Genomic DNA, 21121 nt, shown 5'->3' on the forward strand with positions numbered 1-21121 from the left:
TGGTATGCTCGGTTTGAATTTATTTTCTCTTCAACAAGTCATATGTGCCCCAATCCTGTAATGCCTGTTTCAAACTGCATCCTCACCAAAGTGAGAAGTCCAGGTCTCGCCGACCACAGTTCTCCAGACCAATCCATTCATGCTGGACCACTGGGACAATGGATACAACAGATGAAAGAGGATTTCTGACGCTGGAGGAAGAGCAGTTGGAGGGGCGATTCATGGCTTCCTCAGTAACAGGAAACTTAAGAAGGAGAATGAGACCGTATGGATCAAAGGAAGAGTGATTACCGGTAGGGACAGGCTGTAGGTGTAGAGAAGGTAGATGAGAGACAGCTGGAGGAAGTCAGCAAGAGTGGGGAGTGACCGAAACTCAGATTTCAAAGGTGGGGCAGTTTTAGGAAGTGACCAAGGAGGACACATGGTCACTGATGTGCTGTTCCATGGCTCGTATGTGACCTTTGACCATGCCTCCAGCTCTGTATACCTGCTCTGGTTTCGCCTGTTGGTCAGAGCAAACACACGCATGCACGCACACACGCACGTACACATGGTCAGGAAATGAGGGTCAGAGTCCATTGGGACCTGGCACTGATGGATGGCAGGATTCCTGCCTGCTGACTGTCCCAGTTTATTTGCAGAATGTTTACCATGTTCAGGGTAGGTACATGCCCTCATTCTATCTCTTCAGCTATGGATGCTCTTGTGGCCCTCCCCACACTTCTTTTTATGGTTGGGCTGTCAGTCCCTGTTAGTACGGTGCTGGCTGAGATCTCCCATGCTGGCACTCCTAACAGGATGGAGTCTGCAGGTACTATGAGGCTCGTCCATCTGGGTCCCTGTGGGAGCCTGTCAGGCTTACCTGTGCCACCTGTCACCAAATAACACTGAGCAAGAAGCCAGGGTGGAGAACAGGAGGAGTGGAGTCTGTGAAGTAGTACAGGCTCCCCTCTTGCCAATCCTGCTTTAAGTCAGAAGTGGAGGCAGGCAAGGGGCAGCAGAGTCTGGGAGGGCAACTGGAGTGGTGGGGGTGAGGAATGTTGCCTCTAGAAACTCCATAGCTCTGTTCTTCTACACTCTTAGCCTTGGGTGTTTGGCATAGGATCTCATGCAAGGAGGTGGGCTATAGGCAGCCTGAGGGGGCCTTTCTTTTGCTCCAAAGACGCTTGTTTCTGGGGCAAGGCAGGGCAGGGCAGGGCAGGGGAAGGCAGAAGACCAGATACTAGATATCTGTCTTTTAAAGGCTTGGGTTCTCAGAGTGGGAAGATGAGGAAGCCAGAGAAGCTTGAGTATTTCCAGCCACCCAGAAGATTCCCCCGGCGAAGGCGCAGGGACACACGGTCCCCAGGGTCCAGGGGAAGCAGCACAGAGCTTGTGGCTGCCTCTCGGGTCACATCAGGGTCATTGGCAAAGGCTGAGATGACCGGCCATGTATTCAGCATCAGGCTCACCTGGGGAGGGGAGCTCAGTTAGCTTCTATCTCCTAGCCCTTAGCTCAGGACCCTCATCTTTCCAAAGACTTCCTTTTGGGAACCCGAGGCTTAATGGGCTCTCTTGTGAGGGTTGAGGGGTGGCCTGTGTTGGGCTCTGCACACCTGCCATACCCTGCTAGTCAGGACCTTTCCTCCCTTGCTCACAGTCCCCAGGTGCTGTGGTCTGCTCATGACCCTCCCTTCCCTGGGAGATGGGGCTGATACTCTGGTCACCTGGACAGTTTGGCGGTTGTACACCTTTACCACGTGGAATCGGAAGCTGTAGACTCCACGGACAGGGGCCACGAAGCAGCCTGAGGTCCGATCAAAGCCACCACCCTCATTCACCAGCACCTACAGGAAGCAGATTCTGTTGGGTGGTATCCAGGGTGCCTGGGGCTCAGGTGCATCACTGAGGTTGGTGTTTGGGCAATGGGTAAGGACAAGAGGGGTGGCAAGCAAGTGTGACAGGAATCTGTGGATTCGGAGATTATGAGAAATGGCGAAGAGGGGTTGTGTGTATGAGTGAAGGAAGGCAAATAGTCGGTGGCCATCTTTGGTGAAGGTGTGCCAAGAGACGCAGGAAATGGTTTTCTTGAAGTCTGAGGGATGCAAAGTGGGGCTTGGACAGTAGAGTCCAGGTCCTCGCAGGTCCTCTGCATGGGGCAAGGGTATTAATTACCTGGTCAAAGTAGATGGCACCAGTGGTGCCGTTGCCGGTTTCCCCTGCTGGTTCATGGTGATGGCTTCGGACTGCAGCAAACGCCACTCTTCCTGGAGGTGCCTCGCCCAGGGCTGCTCCCCCAGGTCCCCCTGCAGCAGGTCGACCTGGCTCACAGACCACCAGGCACTCCCCCTCCAGCAGGACAGGCTCTGACCCTTCTTGAGCCCACCCAGCCCCTAGGGTCAGAAGCACCAGGGCCAAGGGCAGCTTGTGGTTGTGCCGTTGAGTTCCCATCGTTGCCGGGTACCTCTGTATTCACAGGTTTCCCTGTCTTCTGGCTCCCTTTTGCTCTCCCTCCCCTGCTTCAAGCTTTCAGAGCCTCTTGCCCTGCTCCTCTGTCCTCCCTATGGGTCTGTCACCTAGTTTGGGCACCCCCTTCCCTATAGAGCTCTGCCTGGCCTCTCCTTACTCCTGCTGTCACTGCAGTTCCCTCCTTCTTGGCAAAGCATGGAGTGACAGCAGTTGGGCTCTGGGAGGGAGAAGAGGCATGGAGGCAGGACACAGGGCTCAAGCTTGATTCTGTAGCAGGGAGGCCGGAGAGTGGGTGATGGAGAATAACCACACACACACACACACACACACACACACGACGAAGTTTCTTTAGCTCCTTCCTCATCCTCTCCTTTTCAAAACTCTTCCCAATCTGTCTTTCTCCGTAGAATCTTTTTTTTTTTTCTTTTTTGTTGGAAGGTGTGTCCTCATCTTTCCCCACAATCTACTTGGTGAAAGTGCTTGGGCCAAGGGCAGTATTCTCTTGTCACTCTGGGCAAGTCACTTCCCTCTTGGAACCTTCAACTGAATGGAACACGCAAGAACCCCCAAGAACGGGAGCTAAACGTGAGAGTCGGCGGGAGGCATTGGGGTGGGGCTGGGTTGGGGGTGGGGACAGAAGTGTTGGCTACCCGCTAAGCCCCGCACGGGACGTGGAGGGCGGGTCGGTGGGCCGCAGGGCAGCAGGCGGAGCCCGGGAGGGCGGGCGCGGGAGGACACAGCAGCGCAGCCCTGGCGGGGGAGGAGCCGGTCTGACTCCGCCCCAGGCCGGGAAGTGACTCCAAAACCAGAACGCGTTGTTGACGACAGGAGTGTAGGTTGGGTGGGAAGCCGAGGAGGCCCTCCCAGATTCGGGTCCCCAGCCCCAGTCCCCTGGGGTGCGGGAGAAGCGCGGGGATCCCGGGCCCCTAGAGAAACAGCGGGACTCGCGGCTTTGGCGGTAGGCGCGCCCTTTCCCGGCGATCCGGAGCTGGAGGCCGCGGCCGGAGGGTGATCGGGCTGGGGGGCGGCCACCACGGCAGTCTGTGGGAGGGCGGGCCAGGCCCCGGGTCCTGGGTGGGACGCTTGGCGGTGGACGTCTCCGAGGAGAGGGGAGGAGAAGTAGGAGTGGCTAGAGAAAGAACGTTGGGCAAGGGCACCCCTCTCCCAGGACTACACTGTTACTGCCTTCGGCAAGTAGTCGTCTGTGAAGAGGCCCTCTTCTATTCAAAACTTGCAGAGACCTCTGAGCTTTGGGAATCTTTCCTCACCCACCCACTTCTTATGACTCTCAGAATGAGCTGGAGGCTCCCTCACGGAACTCCCCCTCTTAGGGCGGTGGTCATCGGTGTCCAGAGGCCAGTCGTCCATACCCTACTCCCCCACCATAGCCTTGCTTACGAAGGACTTCCTCTCTGGGAGAGGCCTGTGGATAGATAATTTTCTATCCTCTCCACACCCGAGGTGGCCGTTCTACCTCCTGAGGTTGTTTACCGGTGCTGTGACTAGGTGCGACTTGTTGATTGTAGGCCATGTGGTTGAGATTTGGGCTGAAGAGAGACAGAGACTTTGAGCTTGCCTCTGCCTTTCCAGGACCCCAGGAAGAAGCCATGTCTACTTGGGGGTTTGCTTCCCCGACTCCTGACCGCTTTGCGGTGTCTGCGGTGGCAGAGGACAAGGTTCGGGAGCAGCAGGCTCGCTTGGAGCGTATCTTCAGCGTGGGAATGAGCATCCTCTCCAAAGACTGCCCAGAGAACCCTCATATCTGGCTGCAGCTTGAGGGCCCCAAGGAGAATGTCTGCAGAGCCAAGGTGAACTCCTCTCCCAGGTCCTTTTAGAACCCCGCCCCTCCCCTAGGCAGTTTAGGAGGAGTGGCTGGGGAGGATTTCTGCCTTTGCTATCTTATTTACTGCTTCTGTCCTGAGCTTTGAGGAACTCAGCAGTTATTTTTTATTTAGAATTTTGGTTTCACTTCTGCCCTGATGGCCCAGGTACTGCAGGCTTTTGGAAACAAATTACTTTGTGCTCTTGGGGATAGTAGAGTAATCCCACCATACAGGTGGCCCTTGCCAAGGAATTCACTGGGAGTGAGTGGGTGTGGCAGGGGGTGGCCACATTTCTTTCTTTGGCCTCAAGGAGGAGTTCTGATACAGCTTCACCACTCGACAGCCTGCTGATCTAGTCTTAAATTTCCTTATGTCTACAATGGGGATAATAACAGTATCTTTTTGGATGATGCATGCTCTTGGAGCTCAGGGAGAACAATGAACCTGAAGGAGATGACTTCTAGAAGGTTCCTCTCTGACCTTCCCATCTAGGAATACCTGAAGGGGCTCTGCAGCCCTGAACTGCAGAGTGAAATCCGCTACCCACCCAGACTGCACTGCGTCTTTCAGGGAGCTCACGGCTTCTTCCTTGACTGCCTGGCTTGGAGCACATCTGCCCACCTGGTGCCCCTAGTTCCTGGCTCTCTGATGATCAGTGGCCTAACGGAGGCATTTGTGATGGCTCAGAGTCGGGTGGAGGAGTTAGTGCAGAGGCTGAGCTGGGATCTTCAGCTGCCGTCTTGTCCCGGAGCCCCTGCCAGTGCTGGAGTGCTGAGAGACTTCTCTGCTCTGCTGCAGGCTAGGGAGGATGCCTACACAGAGGCCCTGCTGCAGCTGCCCCTGGCTGTCCAGGAGGAGCTCCTAAGCCTGGTACAGGAGGCATCCAGAGAGCAGGGTCCACAGGTGTTGCCCTCTCATGAGCAGCAGGGGAGTCGAGGCCTGTTGAGTGCTCAGTTCCAGGGAGTTGGGGCTCCCTTGAGTCAAGGTGGGGAGCCCCGGGGTACTGGAGTGGTGGGGTCAGGAGATTCAAGGGCAGCAAGAGGAGAAAGACCTACTATGGAGAAGCAGGAAAGTAAACAGGATGGTGTCAGGGACACACATTCAGGGAGGAAGGAGCCCTCTGGGGAAGAAGTCTGGGAGAGAGGAGTGCCTTTCAAGTCACAACCAGCAGGTGAAGGAGCAGAGGCATCATTGAAGGGAAAGGCCTTGGGGAAGGAGGAGGTTCCTCAGCAAAGAGGAGGGTTCAGTACGCAGGGTGACCCTTTTGGTGCCCATGTGCCCCCTCAGAGGGCAGCTCAAACTCGGGGAGCCTCTCTCCTCCAGCGGCTCCATAATGGGAGCACGTCACCTCCCAGAGTACCGAGCCCTCCACCTGCGCCGGAGCCTCCGTGGCCCTGTGGAGACCGAGATCGGGGAGACAGGGGAGACAAGCAACAGGCTGGGGCTCGAGGTCGAGGGTCTAAACGAGGTGCTCGAGGGGGCAACTTGGTGACTGGCACACAGCGTTTCCAGGAAGCCTTACAGGACCCTTTCACCCTGTGCCTTGCTAATGTGCCCGGCCAGCCAGACCTCCGTCATATCGTCATTGATGGCAGCAACGTGGCCATGGTGTAAGTAGCCGGTGGGGTTCTGAGGAGGGGCTGGTGGTGCAGCCTTCTCCGGGTCCTGAGCATTGACCCCCTCCATTGCAGACACGGCCTGCAGCACTACTTCTCAAGCCGCGGCATTGCTCTTGCGGTGCAGTACTTTTGGGACCGTGGGCATCGTGACATAACCGTCTTTGTGCCTCAGTGGCGCTTCAGCAAGGATTCCAAGGTCAGAGGTAAGTTGGGTTTGGCCCTCTGTGTCCTGGGTCAGGCCATGCCTACCTTGAGGAGAACCCTGTTGTATCTTGTTCTGTAGAGAGTCACTTCCTGCAGAAGCTGTACTCCCTGAGTCTGCTTTCCCTGACACCCTCACGAGTCATGGACGGCAAGAGGATTTCTTCCTATGATGACAGGTATTTGCTCCTCCCTTGGCCCCCAGTTTTATTGAAGGAGTCTAGTGGGACTCTGAGCAGGAGAGAGATGCTCCTGACTTCTGTCTTCCAGCCTCAGTAGTGGGTAGGTTTCCGTGGGACATGTGATGGGGTAGGTAAGTCAGCTCTGCAGGTGACACGAGAGGGACTGTGGACAACTGTGTTCGCCTGCTCATCATTCCCCTTGTATTTATAGAAAGTGCTTTACTGTCTAGAAAATACGCTGTCACGGAGAGCCGGGAAAACTGACGGCATGAATGGCTGGCAGAATTTCCAAACATGTAGAGAAATTCTTTGGACATTCTGGGAAAATCGTCAAAATAAATAAGATGCAGAAACACAATCTTTGAATCGTAGGACTGTCTAGAACATGGTTCAGTGAGAGACCACTAGCCTCAGAAAGGAACAGAATGTCAGAATTAGAGTCCAGGTTTCGCTGTTGATCTGCTTTCTCCATGGCCTTGGCCCCACCTCTTAGTGAATCAACCTCTTTGTCTCAGGGTCCTTCTCCATTCATTCACCCTCCTTGTGAATATCAAAAGAAGATAAGGTATGTGCTTGCCTCATTCCTGGTGCTAAGCAAGAGTCCAGTGACGTACCCTCTTAACATTGCATGGGCCCAATTAAGTGTTGCATGAAGCTGGGTGTGGTAGTCACGCCTGTAATCCCAGCACTTGAGAGTCCGAGGTAGGATAATCCCCACGAATTTGAGGCCAGCATGAGCTACAAAGTATGTTTCAGACTGGCCTGGACCCTGTCTCAATAAATTAAAAAGAAGAAAGGAGAAAAGTGATGCCCATATTTATCTCTGTTTACAGAGGTAGATACAGAGGATAAGTGGTCAACTTCCTTGACAAGGGTTACTATATAGGCTAGACAGAAAACATAGGGTATACTCCTGCTACACCTGTGCACACGTAATGTGGAAATATACACATTTTAAAGCTGATTAGCTATTTTAAATCTTTCTATTTTGTGTAAAATAAAAAAATCTTATGTGTAGTAGTGTTTTCCTATATGTATGGATGTGCACTTTGTGCATGCCTGGTGCCCACAGAGTCCAGAAAAGTCCAAATAGGCAACTTTAAGGAGTGTTTATTTCAGCTCCCTGTTTCAGGTTAGAGTCCATTATAGCTGGGAAGTCACAGCAGCAGGATCTTATGGGAGCTGGTCACATCACATCCATAATCAGGAACAGAGAGCAATGACTGTATAAATGGTATGTTCAGCTTGCTTCCGCTGCTCATAGGACCCAGAATCCCCTGCCTAGGGAATGGTGCCGCTCACAGTGGTTGGGTCTTTCCACTCTAATTAACCACGTTCTTACAGACCACCCGATCCAGACAGATCCTCACTGTGAACTCTTCTCAGGTGATTCTAGATTGTATTAAGTTGACAATTAAGAACTAGCCAGCATAGTGATTATGTGTTTATCATTTCAGATATTTAACTTTTACTCCCTAGGAGTAAATAGTATTTTACAAAGGTACTTCACTTTCTTCTTTGGTTCTGTTGCGGTGATAAATACCATGATCCAAAGAAATTTGGAGGAGAGGGTTTATTTTGTTGTAAAACTTTCAGGTCCATCTCTGATTGGAAGTCAGGACAGGGACCTGGAGGCAGGGATTGGCGCAGAGACCACAGGAATATGACTTACTGGCTTACTCAGCTTGCTTTCTAATACCACCCAGGGCCACCTGCCTAGAGGTGACCCTGCCTCCAGTGGCCCGGGCCTCTGTCAATCAGCAATGAAGAAAATGTCTCACACATTGCCTACAGGCAATCTAATGGAGCCATTTTCTCCCTTCCAGATAACTGTATATTGTATCAAGTTGACAAAAACCAAGGAGGACTCTTCTGATGCTCCTGTTTTTGGACAGGATCTCACTTTGTAGCCCTGGTCTGGAACTGGTACTTCTTCTGTAGGCCAGGTTGGCTTTGAGCTTGTGGCGATCCTCCTGCTTCTGCCTCCCAAGTGCAGTTATTTTGTTTTAAGGCCTAGATTTTAGGTTTATCTAAGACAGTAATTTACATGATACAGACTTGGAATTTCTCTTCATTGTGGTACAAATCAGCACAGTGGAACTAAACATGGCCTGCTGAATGAGTGCTGCAGAGCAAGATGAAGCCTAACCTGAGAGCCGGGAAGCCCTTGACTAGAGAGCACACTTTGTGTACTTCTCTAGCATAGCACCCCCTAAGCTTGTTTCCCACATACCTGTCGTACCTAATCCCGATTCCCTGTCTTTTCTGAACCACAATGCCTTTAAGATACTGACTGCTCACTTCAGACTAGGTGCATGACTTGGAGAAAGAACTCTGGGGCAAGAGTTGGTCCTTGGCTTCAGAAGGCCCCATAGTGAACAATGATAAAAACCCCATAAATCAGGCACTGTAGGAGCTCAGGGAAGGGAGCCTTGTTGTGACTGGGATTTTCCAGGAAGGATGGATTGGGAGTTTTGATTGAGAAGGATGTGGGATGGACTGATTTCTTTGATTTTAAACCTCTCAAAAGTTAGTTTACTGCCTACCACCTTGTGAATCTTACTCTGTGGATGGAGAATTATTAAAATGAGACCTGGCCATGATGGCAAATGCCTTTAATGCCAATATTTGGGAGGTAGAGGTAAAGGCAGGAAGCTTGAGGTTAGCTTCAGCTATTCAGTAAGTTGGAGGCAGGCCTGGCCTATGTGAGTTCATATCTCACAAATAAAACAAAACAAGAAAATTACTAAAGTAGGCCTCAGGTATCTTTAAAAATCTTTATAATTTTGGTGTTGGAGAGATGCTCAGCAGTTAAGAGCACTGGTTACTCTTGCAGAGGTCTTAAGTTTAATTCCGAGCAACCACACCGCAGCCCACAATCTGATGCCCTCTTCTGGTCTGCAGATACACATGCAGACAAAGCATCTGTATGCATAAAAAAAAATCTTAAATAAATAAAAAAAAAACCTTGAGGGACTGGAGAGATGGCTCAGCAGTTAAGGGCGCGGACTGCTCTTCCAGAGGACCTGGGTTCAATTCCCACCATTCAGATGGCAGCTAATAACTGTAACTCCCAAGATCCGACAGCCTCATACAGGCAGAACAACAATGCACATAAAATAAAAATAAGTAAATTATTAATAAAGAACAAAAAAAACTTGAAAATTTTATTTTTCTATTTTTTGAGGTAAGGTCTCTTGTAGCCAGGTTGGTCTTAAGGCTCACTGAGTAACCAAGGATGACCTTGAACTTCTGATTCTCCTGTCCCACTTCCTGAGTGCCAGATTACTGGTGTGTGTTACCATTCCCAGTTTATGTGGTGCTGGAGGTTGAACGTAGGGTCTCATGCAGCTAGGTGAGCACTTTACCAAGCGAGCCATACTGCCCGCCCCCAGAAAGTAAGTTCCTTAGGTGCCAGCCTGGACGTGTGGACTTACTACTCAAGGCCTCTCACTTGGACTGGGTTGGGGTGAAGGGCAGGAGTGGAAGAGCTCTGTGTAGGGGAAGAGCAGGTGAGACTGAGGGATGGAGGATGGTGAGGTGAGGCAGTTGAGCTGGTGGAAGGCTGGCAGCAGTCCCAGTTTTAATGTCTGAATTATTAAGGTGATTGTGGCCCTGGAAAGAAAGGCAGTGTGGAGGAATGCAGGATTGTGAATGTCTGGTGGGGCGGGACTTTTAGACACAGTCTTCAGTGATGGGTGTGGTGAATGGGGTGCCAGTGGGACACTACCTTGGATTTCTCACTGTTTCTTCTCTGACCTTGGTGCCTACGTCTAGTTAGTCGCCCAGGCTGGTAAGAGGAGAGCTGAATAAGGAGGCACAGACTATAATCAGAACTGTGGCAGGAAGATTTAGAGTTCAAAGCCTGCTGGGGCTACAGAGAGAATTCAGGGCTAGACTAACTTAGCAAGATTTGTGTTTTTGAGATAGGATCTCTCTATGTGGCTGTCCTGAAACTATATAAACCAGGCTGCCTTAGAACTCAAGAGATTTGCCTGTCTCTGCCTCCTGAGTGCTGGGATTAAAGGTGTGCACCACCATGCCCTGACTGTCTCTGACCCCCATTGCCTCGGTCAGTCTGTCTGTCTACCTACCTACCAGCCTACCTATAATCTCAGTGGTAAAGCACTTGCCTAGGATTATGAGGGTCTGGCTTCAATTCCCAAGAAGCCTCCCTCACCCTTTTTCATTTAAACGAGTTTGGAGACTGACATCCATCACCAGAACTGGGTCACAGGCATTGATAGCATACCGTGAGAGCCATCCTTGGGGAATCCCAGCATTCTGTGTTTCCTCGAGACAGGTTCATGGTGAAGCTGGCGGAAGAGACCGATGGGATCATTGTCTCCAATGACCAGTTCCGAGATCTGGCAGAGGAGTCAGACAAGTGGATGGCCATCATCAGAGAGCGGTGAGAACAGGGCAGCGACTCAGACCTTTCTCTAAAGCAGCTCTTCTCTGGCCCCTGGGTGAGAATCCTGGGCAAGGGCTGGAAGATGCCTGAGGACGCTAGCCAGTAGCTCCGGGTGGTTTTGGTCTGGGTGATGTCGGTGAGATCGTTCCTGTGACTCCTTCTCTCTGCATCCAGCCTGCTGCCCTTCACCTTTGTGGGAAACCTCTTCATGGTCCCAGATGACCCTCTGGGGCGAAATGGCCCCACCCTGGATGAGTTCCTGAAGAAGACAGTCAGGTAATGCCCTTGCTTCTGCCTGCAGCCTGTTGATCTGTTCCTCTCTGAAGGACTGGAGGCTTGGATGGGAGTGTCACAGTTTGGGCCAGCTTTATACTGCTTTATCTTGAGTTTGTGGGACTGGCCTTTAAAGTCCCCCCATGGATTGTGGGACTGGCCTTTAAAGTCCCCCCATGGACTCCTGACACAGACTTCGTACTAGGAAGAGAAATGTTTATTTCTTTTCTCTTTTGGTCTGTGTGTTTGATGGAAGGATTTGGGAGGTGATTGCATGTAATGATAGCCAATTGCAGTCCCACACCCTCTATGGGCTCATTAAGCAAGTGATGAAACAGACATTGCATTCCTAGTGGGATACTGCCGCTCAGTGGCCAGCATAGGGAACTTCACAAATTCATCTCCAAAAGTTGGGAATTGTCAATTTGCCTGAGGCTCCTGGATTGCTTCTTATTCTGCTTTTCTCCAGGAAACAGGGCTCGTCTAAGGCTCAGCAACCCTCCAGAGGCCCCAAAGACCATGGGAATCAGCAGCAGGCGAAGCAAGGGAAGGAAGAGGAAAAAGGTGGCATTCGGAAGACCAGGGAGACAGAGCGGCTCCGGCGCCAGCTGCTGGAGGTGTTTTGGGGTCAGGACCACAAGGTGGACTTCATCCTGCAGCGGGAACCATACTGCCGGGATATTAATCAACTTTCTGAGGCCCTGCTGAGTCTCAACTTTTGAGCCTTACTTGCCTGCATAGCTGCTGCCCTATCAGATTTAGTGACCCCAGCCCAGCCCAGCCCCTTCCTTACAGTCCTCTGCTGCTCAGACTGTGCCCGACTCCCTCTAAGACGGTGCTTTGGCTGGAGGAAGCACCGGAGAAGAGCTTTGAGTGTGGGAACACTCTTGCTTGGGATCCATAAGGTGACTCGAGTCAGGACCGCAGCCAGCTCTAAGGAGCCTTTGATCAGATTTAACCACTCATCCTGGTCTTTGCAGAGGGTTTCTGCAGGCTGTAGAGGCTTCTCCTGAAGGCTGAGACTGTTGGCCAAGTTAAGTTGAGTTGGAGGCTGGGGTAAGCTGAGGAAGAAGGCATCCTCAGGCTGCTTTTCTATGGCTAGTGTAGGCTGAGCTGTCGCTGTCTGGGTTCTGCAGGCCCACCGTGCTATGCGGGCTGTTGCAGTGGGACAGCAGAGGCCCAGAAGGCTTCCAGTCTGGGTTGTGCCTGCCTGCGACCTTGGCAGAGTCGCTTGACTTTTACTTATGTCTGTACAACGGGCATAAAAAATAACCTTTGAGAGGAGAACTGGGTACACAGAGGAAGGCTCCTGTGAGGAAGTGATCTTGGATCATGTCTCAGGTGTGTCTGCCTGTGTCTACATAGGCTCCCTAACCAAGACTTCACGTTCAGAGATGTCCACAGTCCACACCCTCAGTTTTAACTCGGGGTTTTCTGCAGAACATGCCTGTAACGGCTGCATCCTTTCCCGGCAACCTTCCAGACACACATTAACAAAAGAGTTGTTAGGGCTGATTGCTGCATTACCTAAACACTCTCAGGGTCCCTAGAAGAGGCAGCTGGTCAGTTGCATTCAAATGTGTTTACAGATTCACAGATGTGTCAGAAAGGACCTGGTTAAATCCTCTCTCTGGTGTTGAATGTGTTCACCAAATTCATGAAGCTATGCTTTGCAGTGACAATGTTAGTGGGATCTATTATTTCCTTTATGGAAGACGTAGGTTGCATTTGGTAAGGCACAGTACTGCTCCTGTGTATGGTTAAGAAACTATCGTCTAGGAGTGGAAGCTGAAACATCAGCATTGAAAGACACCTGGTTAGTCACAGATGACCTTCACTGACCTATCATGGCCAAGTGTTTACATACTACTTCCCACAAGTCATTGTTTTGTATCTGCTTGATTTCTGTGCCAGGGAACTTACTCTCTGCAAGGAGGCACATTCCTGACCTGGATGTATAGTTTTCCAGTAGTTTTTTTTTTTCTTTCTCTAGTGTAGCCTAACAAGCTTCTGTTATTTTTACCTTCCCCAGGAATAACTCAGAGCTAATCAGCTTCTCAGATAAAGAGGTAAGGCAGATTCCCTGGGTTCAGTTCTGTTTGAGAGTTGTAGCAAGTCCCTGAATTAGCTTCTTTTCTGGCTGACTTACTAGTGACACACAGAGGTGACTGTGGGTGGAGCTCAGTGATCAAGGAGAGGATCCCTAGGCCCATGTCTGTCTGTTTCATTGGGCCATTTTCATCTCTACACTAGATTGACTCAGGCTGGGACAGTTGTATTGGAGGCAAGTTGACCAGGGAAATGACAGTGACTCCGTTCAGCACCCAGGAAACAAAGAGAATGGTCTGAACTGGTTGCTGGTAGAAGTGCTTTTTAAGTTTGTGATTGGTTTCTTGCTCTTTTCGCTTGCTGTGATGGTGGGTCTACAGAAGGCCAGAATTAGTTTGCTTTTTATCCTGAGGGCCCTGGATGGAGGCTGAAGTGTTCCCAAGCAGATGAGACACAGATCCTAGCTTATAGAGGGACACTGGCTTTGTGTTGCTGCAGTATGAGGTGGGATCTGCGTGTGTTTGCTAGATGAATTCCCTGCCATTTGGGTGAAACACTGAGGCTAACCTACAGGCCTTTTTTTCCCATTTTTGCTGACATCCTCTGAACAGGTGGCTAGGGCAGCACCAGAACTCACTGGAAGTAGGTCCTTATGTGTACTGTCTTTAATCTCTGTCATACCTCATGCCTCACCAGCTCATTTGGGAAGAGACCAAGAAAGGGAAGGGTGAGGAGAGAGACTGAGTATTACAACATTCAGAACCTCATTTAGGAAGAAGAGCCATCTAGGTAATAGTCCTTAAGATAAATTCTAGGAGAATCTAAGCCAAAGAGACAGCTGAAGCTGGAGAGAATTTATTGCCATAACTGTTGAACTTTCTCTACACAGTATATAGGAGAACTGGGGCGACAATGCGACACACAGAAACGACAAGAAGTTGAAGAGGTTAAGGTTAGGATGAGATTACAACCTTGATTGGAGTTCTCAGATGGGGGGAACACAACACGGGAAGAAAGTGAGGGGGAGAGGTTCTAAGACCCAGATGGCTTCTAATCTCAAATACAGGCATCACCTGAGCCAATTTTTAGTATGAGGAACAACAGGCCTCAGCTCCTGCCTTGGGGGTCCTTCTCTACTTAGGCTACAACATCTTTCAAGGCAGCCCCTAACTCTGGGAAGGAATACTGGTAGCCAGTGGCCAGTGTTCGCCGTGGGACCACTTTCTGGCCTTCCAGCAGCATGGTGGCACGCTCTCGTCCGAAGACTGCTTGTACCACCGTGCTGGGGACAGGTATGAAGGCTGGGCGGCCCAGGGCAGCACCCAAGGCTTGGGCAAACTCGGCATTGGTTGTGGCAGATGCTGGAGCCACTCCGTTCAGGACTCCTTGGACGTGGTCCGCTTCAAGGGCATGAGTCAGAATTCCTGCCAGATCACCAATGTGTATCCAGGGGAAGAACTGGTGACCTGAACCAATGGGGCCTCCTAGGCCCAGGCGGAAGGGCAGAAGCATGTGGCCGATGGCACCACCCCCACGGCCCAGCACAACCCCTAAAGCAGGCAAGAGGGGTGGTACAGAAAGGTTGCTTAGCCTTGAAAATCTGTATTACTCTAATTTCTCTTTTCCTTTCCTCACTTTCTTCCCACGTGGGTTTGGACAGGACAGAGTTGTGGATTGTGGATCTTCTTGGGACTTTCCCTCTGTAGGTTAGCTAGACTGATGGTGTTCTCTCACTGCAACCTCAGCCCACCTTGGCCCAGAAATCTTCCACTTTGTCAGGTTCCCAGGCCCTTAGTCCTCACCTGAACGTACCACGACCTGGCGTGTAGACTCTCCAGGCAGCCTGGCTGCTGCTTCCCATTTGGTTACCAAGTTGGAGAAAAAGTCAAAATCTCCTCCTGGACTGTCTTCATCATACTCCTCAGTCAGGCTTGGCTGGTAGTAAGCTGTCATGGGAGAGCACTCATTGCTCTGACTGGCCCTATCCTGCTGGGCCCTGCATTAAAGGCTCCCTAGCCTCATTCTCTTTGATCCGTTGGATCTCTACAGGAGAAGGAAGAACCATGACTGTTTTCCCCTTGAGCTGCTTCCTGTGTTCCTGCCTGCAAGTCTAGCCTTTGGCTACAGGGCTATACCTAGAGGCTGTTAGCTTGTAGTGGTTAGGAACAGAAACCTGGGTGCCAGGCTGCTTGAGCTCCGCCATTCCTGACATCTGTGACTTTCTGGCAAGCTACTCTCTGTATGAACAATTTGCATCTTCAATATGGGAGTAACTGTACCTACCTCATAAGGTTTTGCAAGGATTAAATAATATAACATGTATAAAATACTTAGTAGAGTATTTAATTTTAATTGTTTGCAATTATTTTGTCTCAAGGGTGACACACTAATAGGGGACTTGTTTATAAAGAACTGTGAACCAAAAAGCAAGGTATTTGGCAGTAGGTTGACTTCCTCAGCACTAGGACTGGTACCATTCTTTTCTCTGAGGGCTTCCACTAAGGGCTTTTAGCTTCGAGTCTCTAGCCAAGTACACTCCCCACTCAGTTCACACTCATGAATACCTCGTAATGAAAATACAAAGGTTAGGAGAAACCTGCTATGGCTGGAGGGTCTAGAAGCTACACTGGAAGGGATACTCCTCTAGGGTGCTGCAGTGGGGTCTAACTAGCCCCAAGGGCCTGAGTGCTTTCTCTGTTCTCCCTGTTAATGTAAGAGGTTGGTGATTTCAGGACATACCTACACCTGTGACTAGTATCCAAGCCTGCGGTGGGTGTGTGGCTTTGGTGATGGCTTTAGCTAGCAAGTGGGTGGTATCCAGGCGACTGTTAAGAACCTCTTTTTGGAAAGCCTCGTTCCATCTGCAGAGAAGATGAAAAGGTCAGAAGTACCGACACACATCCAACCCATATCCTCACTACTCATCTGTCCTACCCCTTTACACCTGCCTATTCTTCCCATCAGCCAGTTGCCCTACATCTATCTTAATGCATAACTCAGGGTGGCTAAGACAGCTAAGACTGTTCTCCCCTCCATAATAGGCATGGACTATATCTCTTTAGCCACAACAATGGGCTTTCTTAGACACAGATATAGAACGCCTCCAATGTTAAGAGACACTTTGCACAGTGTATGTCTGCCGTGCATAGCTCACAGGAGTCGACCTTCTGTCCCTGTGCAAGTGACACTGCTTTATGGCCCAGCTGACCTTCGCAGAGGGTTGAGGATGTTCTCTCCAGCCAGGTTGATGACAACATCGCAGAGGGGCAGCCCTGACCTAGTGAGCTCACTCTGTTGGAGAAAGCACAGGACCTGCTGGTACAGTTCGTGGGTGCGCAAACTGCCCTCCCACCCACCTTGCTGAGGCTGGACGTACCCACGTGATTCGACCCGGCCCAGGCTGTCGGGAGACCAATGTAACTTTGTGGCCCTTGGCTTTCAGCAGCTGGGTTAGGGCTGTCCCGATGAATCCCGTCCCGCCACCTGATGGGAGAGCACAAACTGTTTATACTCCGCGAGGAGGCAGGAGGCAGGCCGGGCTGTCCTTTTTGGTGCACCCTCGGACACCAGGCCTCTCCTCCACTCTACCCCCCTCCCCCGCCCCGCAATGAAGAGGTGACACAGGACTCGGGGTTTCAGGGATTCAGCTTTGGGGGCTGGGAAGCCAAGGCTAGGTTGCTTGCTTAGAAGACCACGTCCGGTGGGGTTGGTCTCCCAGCTCTCGGCCTCAGCCTAAGCCCGCCCGCGACTCTCCCAGTCCTCCCTCACCCACGAGCACCCGCATAGCGACGGGGAACCAACACGCCTGCGCGAGATTTAAAGCGGGACGCGACTACGCGCCTCAGCTCACGTGAATCGCAGGACTAGGTGTGCGCCACCCCACTTCCCCCGACCCGGAAGGAGTTATAGCAATATCGAAAGACCCGTAAATTTCCGTGGGAAGAGAGGTTGATGACTCAAAAGACAGGGGAGGACGACGCGCAGAAATACCCGCTCCTAAAGAAACAGACACATTTCCAGACCTCAAAGTGCTAGATGCTTCTGTCTTCAAGGACTTTAAGGACGAATTTTGGCGTCTGTTGATTGCTCCGCTTCCTTTAAATTCTTAAACTATAGATAATGTTGCTAGTTGGATCCTAGGACCCTCTTTTCACCCTCTATGCTCCCTTGCTCGCCAGCCCCTCTTTTCCCTCTTTGTGTTTGTGTGTGCTAGAGAGTGCATGTGAGGAGATAGTCCTCTGTCACCCTCCACCTTCCTTTTCGACCCAAGGTCTCACTGAACCTGGAGCTCACAATTGCCTAGACTGGCGCCTGCTGTGTTCCCTGAGATTAATGGTGCTGGTTACAACTGACTTTTATAGTTCCAGCTTTTCATAAAGGTGGTTGGCGATCAGAATTAAGGTCTTGCTGATGCCTGTGCAGCAGTCTGCCCACCAAGCCAACTCAGGTCTCTCGTTTCCATCCACCGTCATCCTGGCTGCCCACAACACATAGCCCCTGTCTGTTACCATCTGTGTTGTGAATTAAATCACGAATTCTTCATAGAACCCCCCAAATGTATGCAATTCAGATCTCTTCTTCGAGTTCCTGACTTCCATACAAACCACTCATTTCAAGAAGAAAAGTATGTGTTTGGTAGTTTTGCCTGCTTGTGTGTCCCGGTACCACGTGGGTGCCTGGTGCCCTTCCAGGTCAGAAGTTATGGTATTCCCCAGAACTAGAGTTCAAACGGTTGTGAGGTCCTGTATGGATGCTGGCTCTCCAGCCCAGGTCCTCTGGAAGACTATCAAGTATTCTTAGCCACTGAACCATCACTCCAGCGCCTCTAGATCTCTGGTTGCCTGAAATGTAGTTGATTTTACTTACTAAAAATCTCTCAGACTTATTTCTGTCTCTGCTAATTACAACCCTCATTCCAGTTATTCTGTCTAAACTCCCGGAACACTTTCCTAATAGGTTTTCTGATTTTGAGTTTTTTTTTTCCTCCACCTACACAATGAAAGCTGAATGATCATTGAATAACACATGACACCCTCTAAGTTAGTGCCTTTGTCTCTTATTGCCCATTGTTACCTTCTTTTTCTTTTGTACTTTGAAATTTTATTTTTACAAAATTCCATTTTATCAAATATTCCTGCTAAATCCATTTAGCAACAACTGCCATTTTGATAATCTAGTTATCCATATTCAGTTGGATATTTTTAAACCATCTTTTACCACCCTCCAGGTGATGTCTGATCGTCTTGATTGGTGTGTATATATAAGATCCCTTTCTCATTGCTGTGGCCAAATACCCTACACAAGCAGCTGAAGAGAAGTGGTTCTTTTGGCTCCCAGTTTGAGGCTACAATCCTTCAAGGCCTGCAAGGTGTGGTGGCTGAAAATGGATTTGTCTAGTCGGGAAGCCAAGAGTTGAAGGCTGGGGCTCAGTTTACTTTATCCTTTGTTTCAGTCTGGGACTCCAGTCTATGGGATACTGCAGTCCACAGTCAGGCCGAGTCTTCCCCTTTCAGCTAAACTTCTCAGGAAATGCCCTGACAGACACACCTAAGCATGTGTCTCCTAGGTGATTTCAAATCTAGTCAGGTTGACAGTGAAGATTAACCACCCTATCTGTCTTCAGTAAAACCTGTTAGGTAGGCGTAGCCAGAAGTCCACACACCCTGATACTTCCTCACAGCTATGATATTAAATAGAAAGGGAAGTTGCAGAAGTATTTACGCTATAATTCCACTTAATTATTAAAAGCAAGCAAAACTATGATATTTTAAATAAATAGATTATAAAAGTAAAAAAAATGCATGAGAATAATGCAAAACTCAGGGTAGCATTTTCCTGTGGAGGCAGAGTATGACAGGGAGGAATACTGTAGCAGTTCCAATGTAATTGACCTTCATAATATCACAGGTAGTGGCACTTGTAGGAAATGTGACTTTGTTGGAGTAGATATGGCCTTGTTGGAGGAAGTATGTCACTGTGGGGGTGGGCCTTGAGGTTTCCTGTGCTCAGAATATCACCAGCGAGTCAGCTGACTTCCTCTTACCTGCACGATGTAGCATCCTCAGCTCCATCACCATGTCTGCCTGCACGCTGCCGTGCTCCCCATCGCGATAATGGACGGAACCTCTGGAACTGTAAGTGAGACACCCCAATTAAAAGTTTTCCTTACCAGCTCGAGCAGTGGCTCAGAGTGGTAGGAGCGTCTAACGCTGTGTCCTGGCGCGGTGCCAAGGTTCACGGGTTAGAATCCCGCCTGCTCTAGCTGCTATCGATCGTCATGGTCACTGCTATATGATCAATCGATGGTGAAATTGGCATATCGCTGCTAATAATAATCGGAAAAAAAAAGTTTTCCTTATAAGAGTTGCCGTGGTTATGGTGTCTCTTCTTAGCAATAGTAACCCTAACTAAGACAAGTACCTGGGGAACTCTAATTTCTTAGATCAAGTGATGGGTCCAGGCTATTCATTTTATTAATCTTGGTATTGCCTGAACTATTTTATAACAAAAGTACATTAATTCAAAATTTATTGTTATATTTCAGGTGTGGAAAAAGTATAATTTTGCATAACTTTATTTTCTTCTTTTTATTTATTTATTTTTGGGACGAGGTTTTATTTTGCAGTCCAGACTGACTTCAGATTCACAGCAATCCCCCTGTTTCAGCCTCCCATATTCTGGAATCCAGGTTTGAATCACCATGTGCAGATTGTAAGTTTACTTTTTAAAATGAATTTGCTCATGAATATCTCTTGAACAAATGAAATTTGCTGGCAAATGGATGGAACTAGAAAAGATTACCCTGAGTGAGGTAGTCCACACCCAGACAAATGTGATATTTACATTTATAATTAGATATTAGTCTTTGTGGTAGTTTGAATGTAATTGACCATCATGATCTCAGGGAGTGACACTATTAGGAGGTGTGGCCTTGTTGGAGTAGCTGTGGTCTTGTTAGGGAAAGTGCTATTGTGAAGGCAGGCTTTGAGGTCTCATGTATGCTCAAGCCATGCCCAGTGAGTCGGTCCACTTTCTGTTGCCTTCTGATTAAGATGTAGACAGCACCATGTCTGCCTGCACATTGACATGCTCCCTGCCCTGATGATAATGGACTGAACCTCTGAAATTGTGAGTGAGCCACCCCAATGAAATGTTTTCTTTATAAGAGCTGTTGTGGTCATAGTGTCTCTTCATGGTAATAGAAACCCTAACTAAGATGGCTATTAAATAAAGATTAACCATACTACAATCTACAGACTCTGACAAGATCAGTAACAAGGAGGGATCAAGGGGGATGCATGAATCTCACTGTTAAGATGAAATAGAATAGACCATTGCTGGTGGACAAGGGGAGGCCTCTGGATGGAAGTTAGGAACAGGAGAAATCAGGTAGAGGGAGGATGGAGGGAGAAAGTACTGGGAGAGACAACTGGAATTAGGGGTATCTCTGGGATGAGCTAGAAACCTAGTACAATGGAAACTCCCAAGAATCTATGAAGGTGACCCTAGCTAAGACTCCTAGCAATGGGGCAAACCATGCCTTAACTGGCCATCTTCTGTAACCAGGCAAGACTTTGAGTGGAGGCACTTGGGCATCAACCCGTCTACAAAACCTTAGACCTACAGTTTGTCCTACCTTCAAGATGTGCATGGGTAAAAGTCACAAATAAATTGTGGGAGTGGCCAGACAATGACTGGTCCAGCTTGAGACACGACTCCACCTCTGACAGGACCTGGAGGGCCACGACCCAGACGTTACATAGCCCAGAGATCTAGAATAGAAGCAAACACAATTGGGAAAAAAAAAGTCAACGAAGTGATTCCTAATGATATTCTGCAGTACTCATAGATTGTTGCCTAGCCCAGTTGTCATCAGAGAGGCTTTACCCAGCAACTGATGGAAGCAGAGGCAGAGACCCACAGCCAAACATTAGGTGAATCTCAAGGAATCCCGTGGAGGACCTGAAGGAAGGAATATAGGAGCCAGAGGGTTCATGGACACCACAAGAAAACCCACAGTATCAACTAACCTGGGCTAATAGAGGCTCACAGAGACTGAACCAACACCCAGGGAACATGCATGGTCTGACCTAGGCCTTCTGTATATATGTT

The 21121-nt window shown here is 49.7% G+C and overlaps 4 protein-coding genes across 11 annotated transcripts in view; 2 read left to right on the plus strand and 2 right to left on the minus strand.

The window, feature by feature from the left end:
• Positions 1-2663, minus strand: Cbln3 (cerebellin 3 precursor). Its single transcript, XM_048443735.3, has 3 exons — positions 2155-2663; positions 1707-1826; positions 1-1451 (listed from the first exon to the last, which is right to left on the minus strand). Exons 1-3 carry the CDS (start codon positions 2428-2430, stop codon positions 1254-1256), a joined length of 594 nt encoding a protein of 197 aa, XP_048299692.3. The 5' UTR covers positions 2431-2663; the 3' UTR covers positions 1-1253.
• Khnyn (KH and NYN domain containing) lies at positions 1664-15338 on the plus strand. 7 transcript variants are annotated; one of them, XM_048443717.3, is made up of 9 exons: positions 1664-1889; positions 2887-3033; positions 4039-4256; positions 4764-5881; positions 5963-6093; positions 6174-6270; positions 10577-10684; positions 10862-10963; positions 11430-15338. In XM_048443717.3, exons 3-9 carry the CDS (start codon positions 4056-4058, stop codon positions 11680-11682), a joined length of 2010 nt encoding a protein of 669 aa, XP_048299674.3. In that variant the 5' UTR covers positions 1664-1889; positions 2887-3033; positions 4039-4055; the 3' UTR covers positions 11683-15338. The 7 variants fall into 7 exon arrangements, 6 of the variants coding, with proteins under 6 accessions (XP_048299674.3, XP_087768186.1, XP_048299681.3 ...); XM_087912059.1 differs by lacking the exons at positions 1664-1889; positions 2887-3033 and adding exons at positions 3225-3406; positions 3780-3954; XM_087912060.1 differs by lacking the exon at positions 2887-3033.
• Sdr39u1 (short chain dehydrogenase/reductase family 39U member 1) lies at positions 13849-16884 on the minus strand. 2 transcript variants are annotated; one of them, XM_048443667.3, is made up of 6 exons: positions 16778-16884; positions 16386-16492; positions 16218-16300; positions 15749-15870; positions 14812-14955; positions 13849-14559 (listed from the first exon to the last, which is right to left on the minus strand). In XM_048443667.3, the coding sequence occupies exons 1-6, from the start codon at positions 16791-16793 to the stop codon at positions 14147-14149; spliced, it is 885 nt and encodes a 294-aa protein (XP_048299624.2). In that variant the 5' UTR covers positions 16794-16884; the 3' UTR covers positions 13849-14146. The 2 variants fall into 2 exon arrangements, with proteins under 2 accessions (XP_048299624.2, XP_085554679.1); XM_085698553.2 differs by lacking the exons at positions 15749-15870; positions 16386-16492; positions 16778-16884 and having other exon boundaries at positions 16218-16295.
• Positions 16809-21121, plus strand: part of LOC146892204 (disks large homolog 5-like) — a 22500-nt gene continuing 18187 nt past the window's right edge. The window contains exon 1 of the mRNA XM_087912062.1: positions 16809-19720. The gene's annotated coding sequence lies outside the window, so the exon portion shown is untranslated. The remainder of the gene's footprint in view (positions 19721-21121) is intronic.

The sequence above is a fragment of the Myodes glareolus genome, chromosome 12 (assembly GCF_982192425.1).
Source record: "Myodes glareolus chromosome 12, mMyoGla1.1, whole genome shotgun sequence".
Lineage (NCBI taxonomy): Eukaryota > Metazoa > Chordata > Mammalia > Rodentia > Cricetidae > Myodes > Myodes glareolus.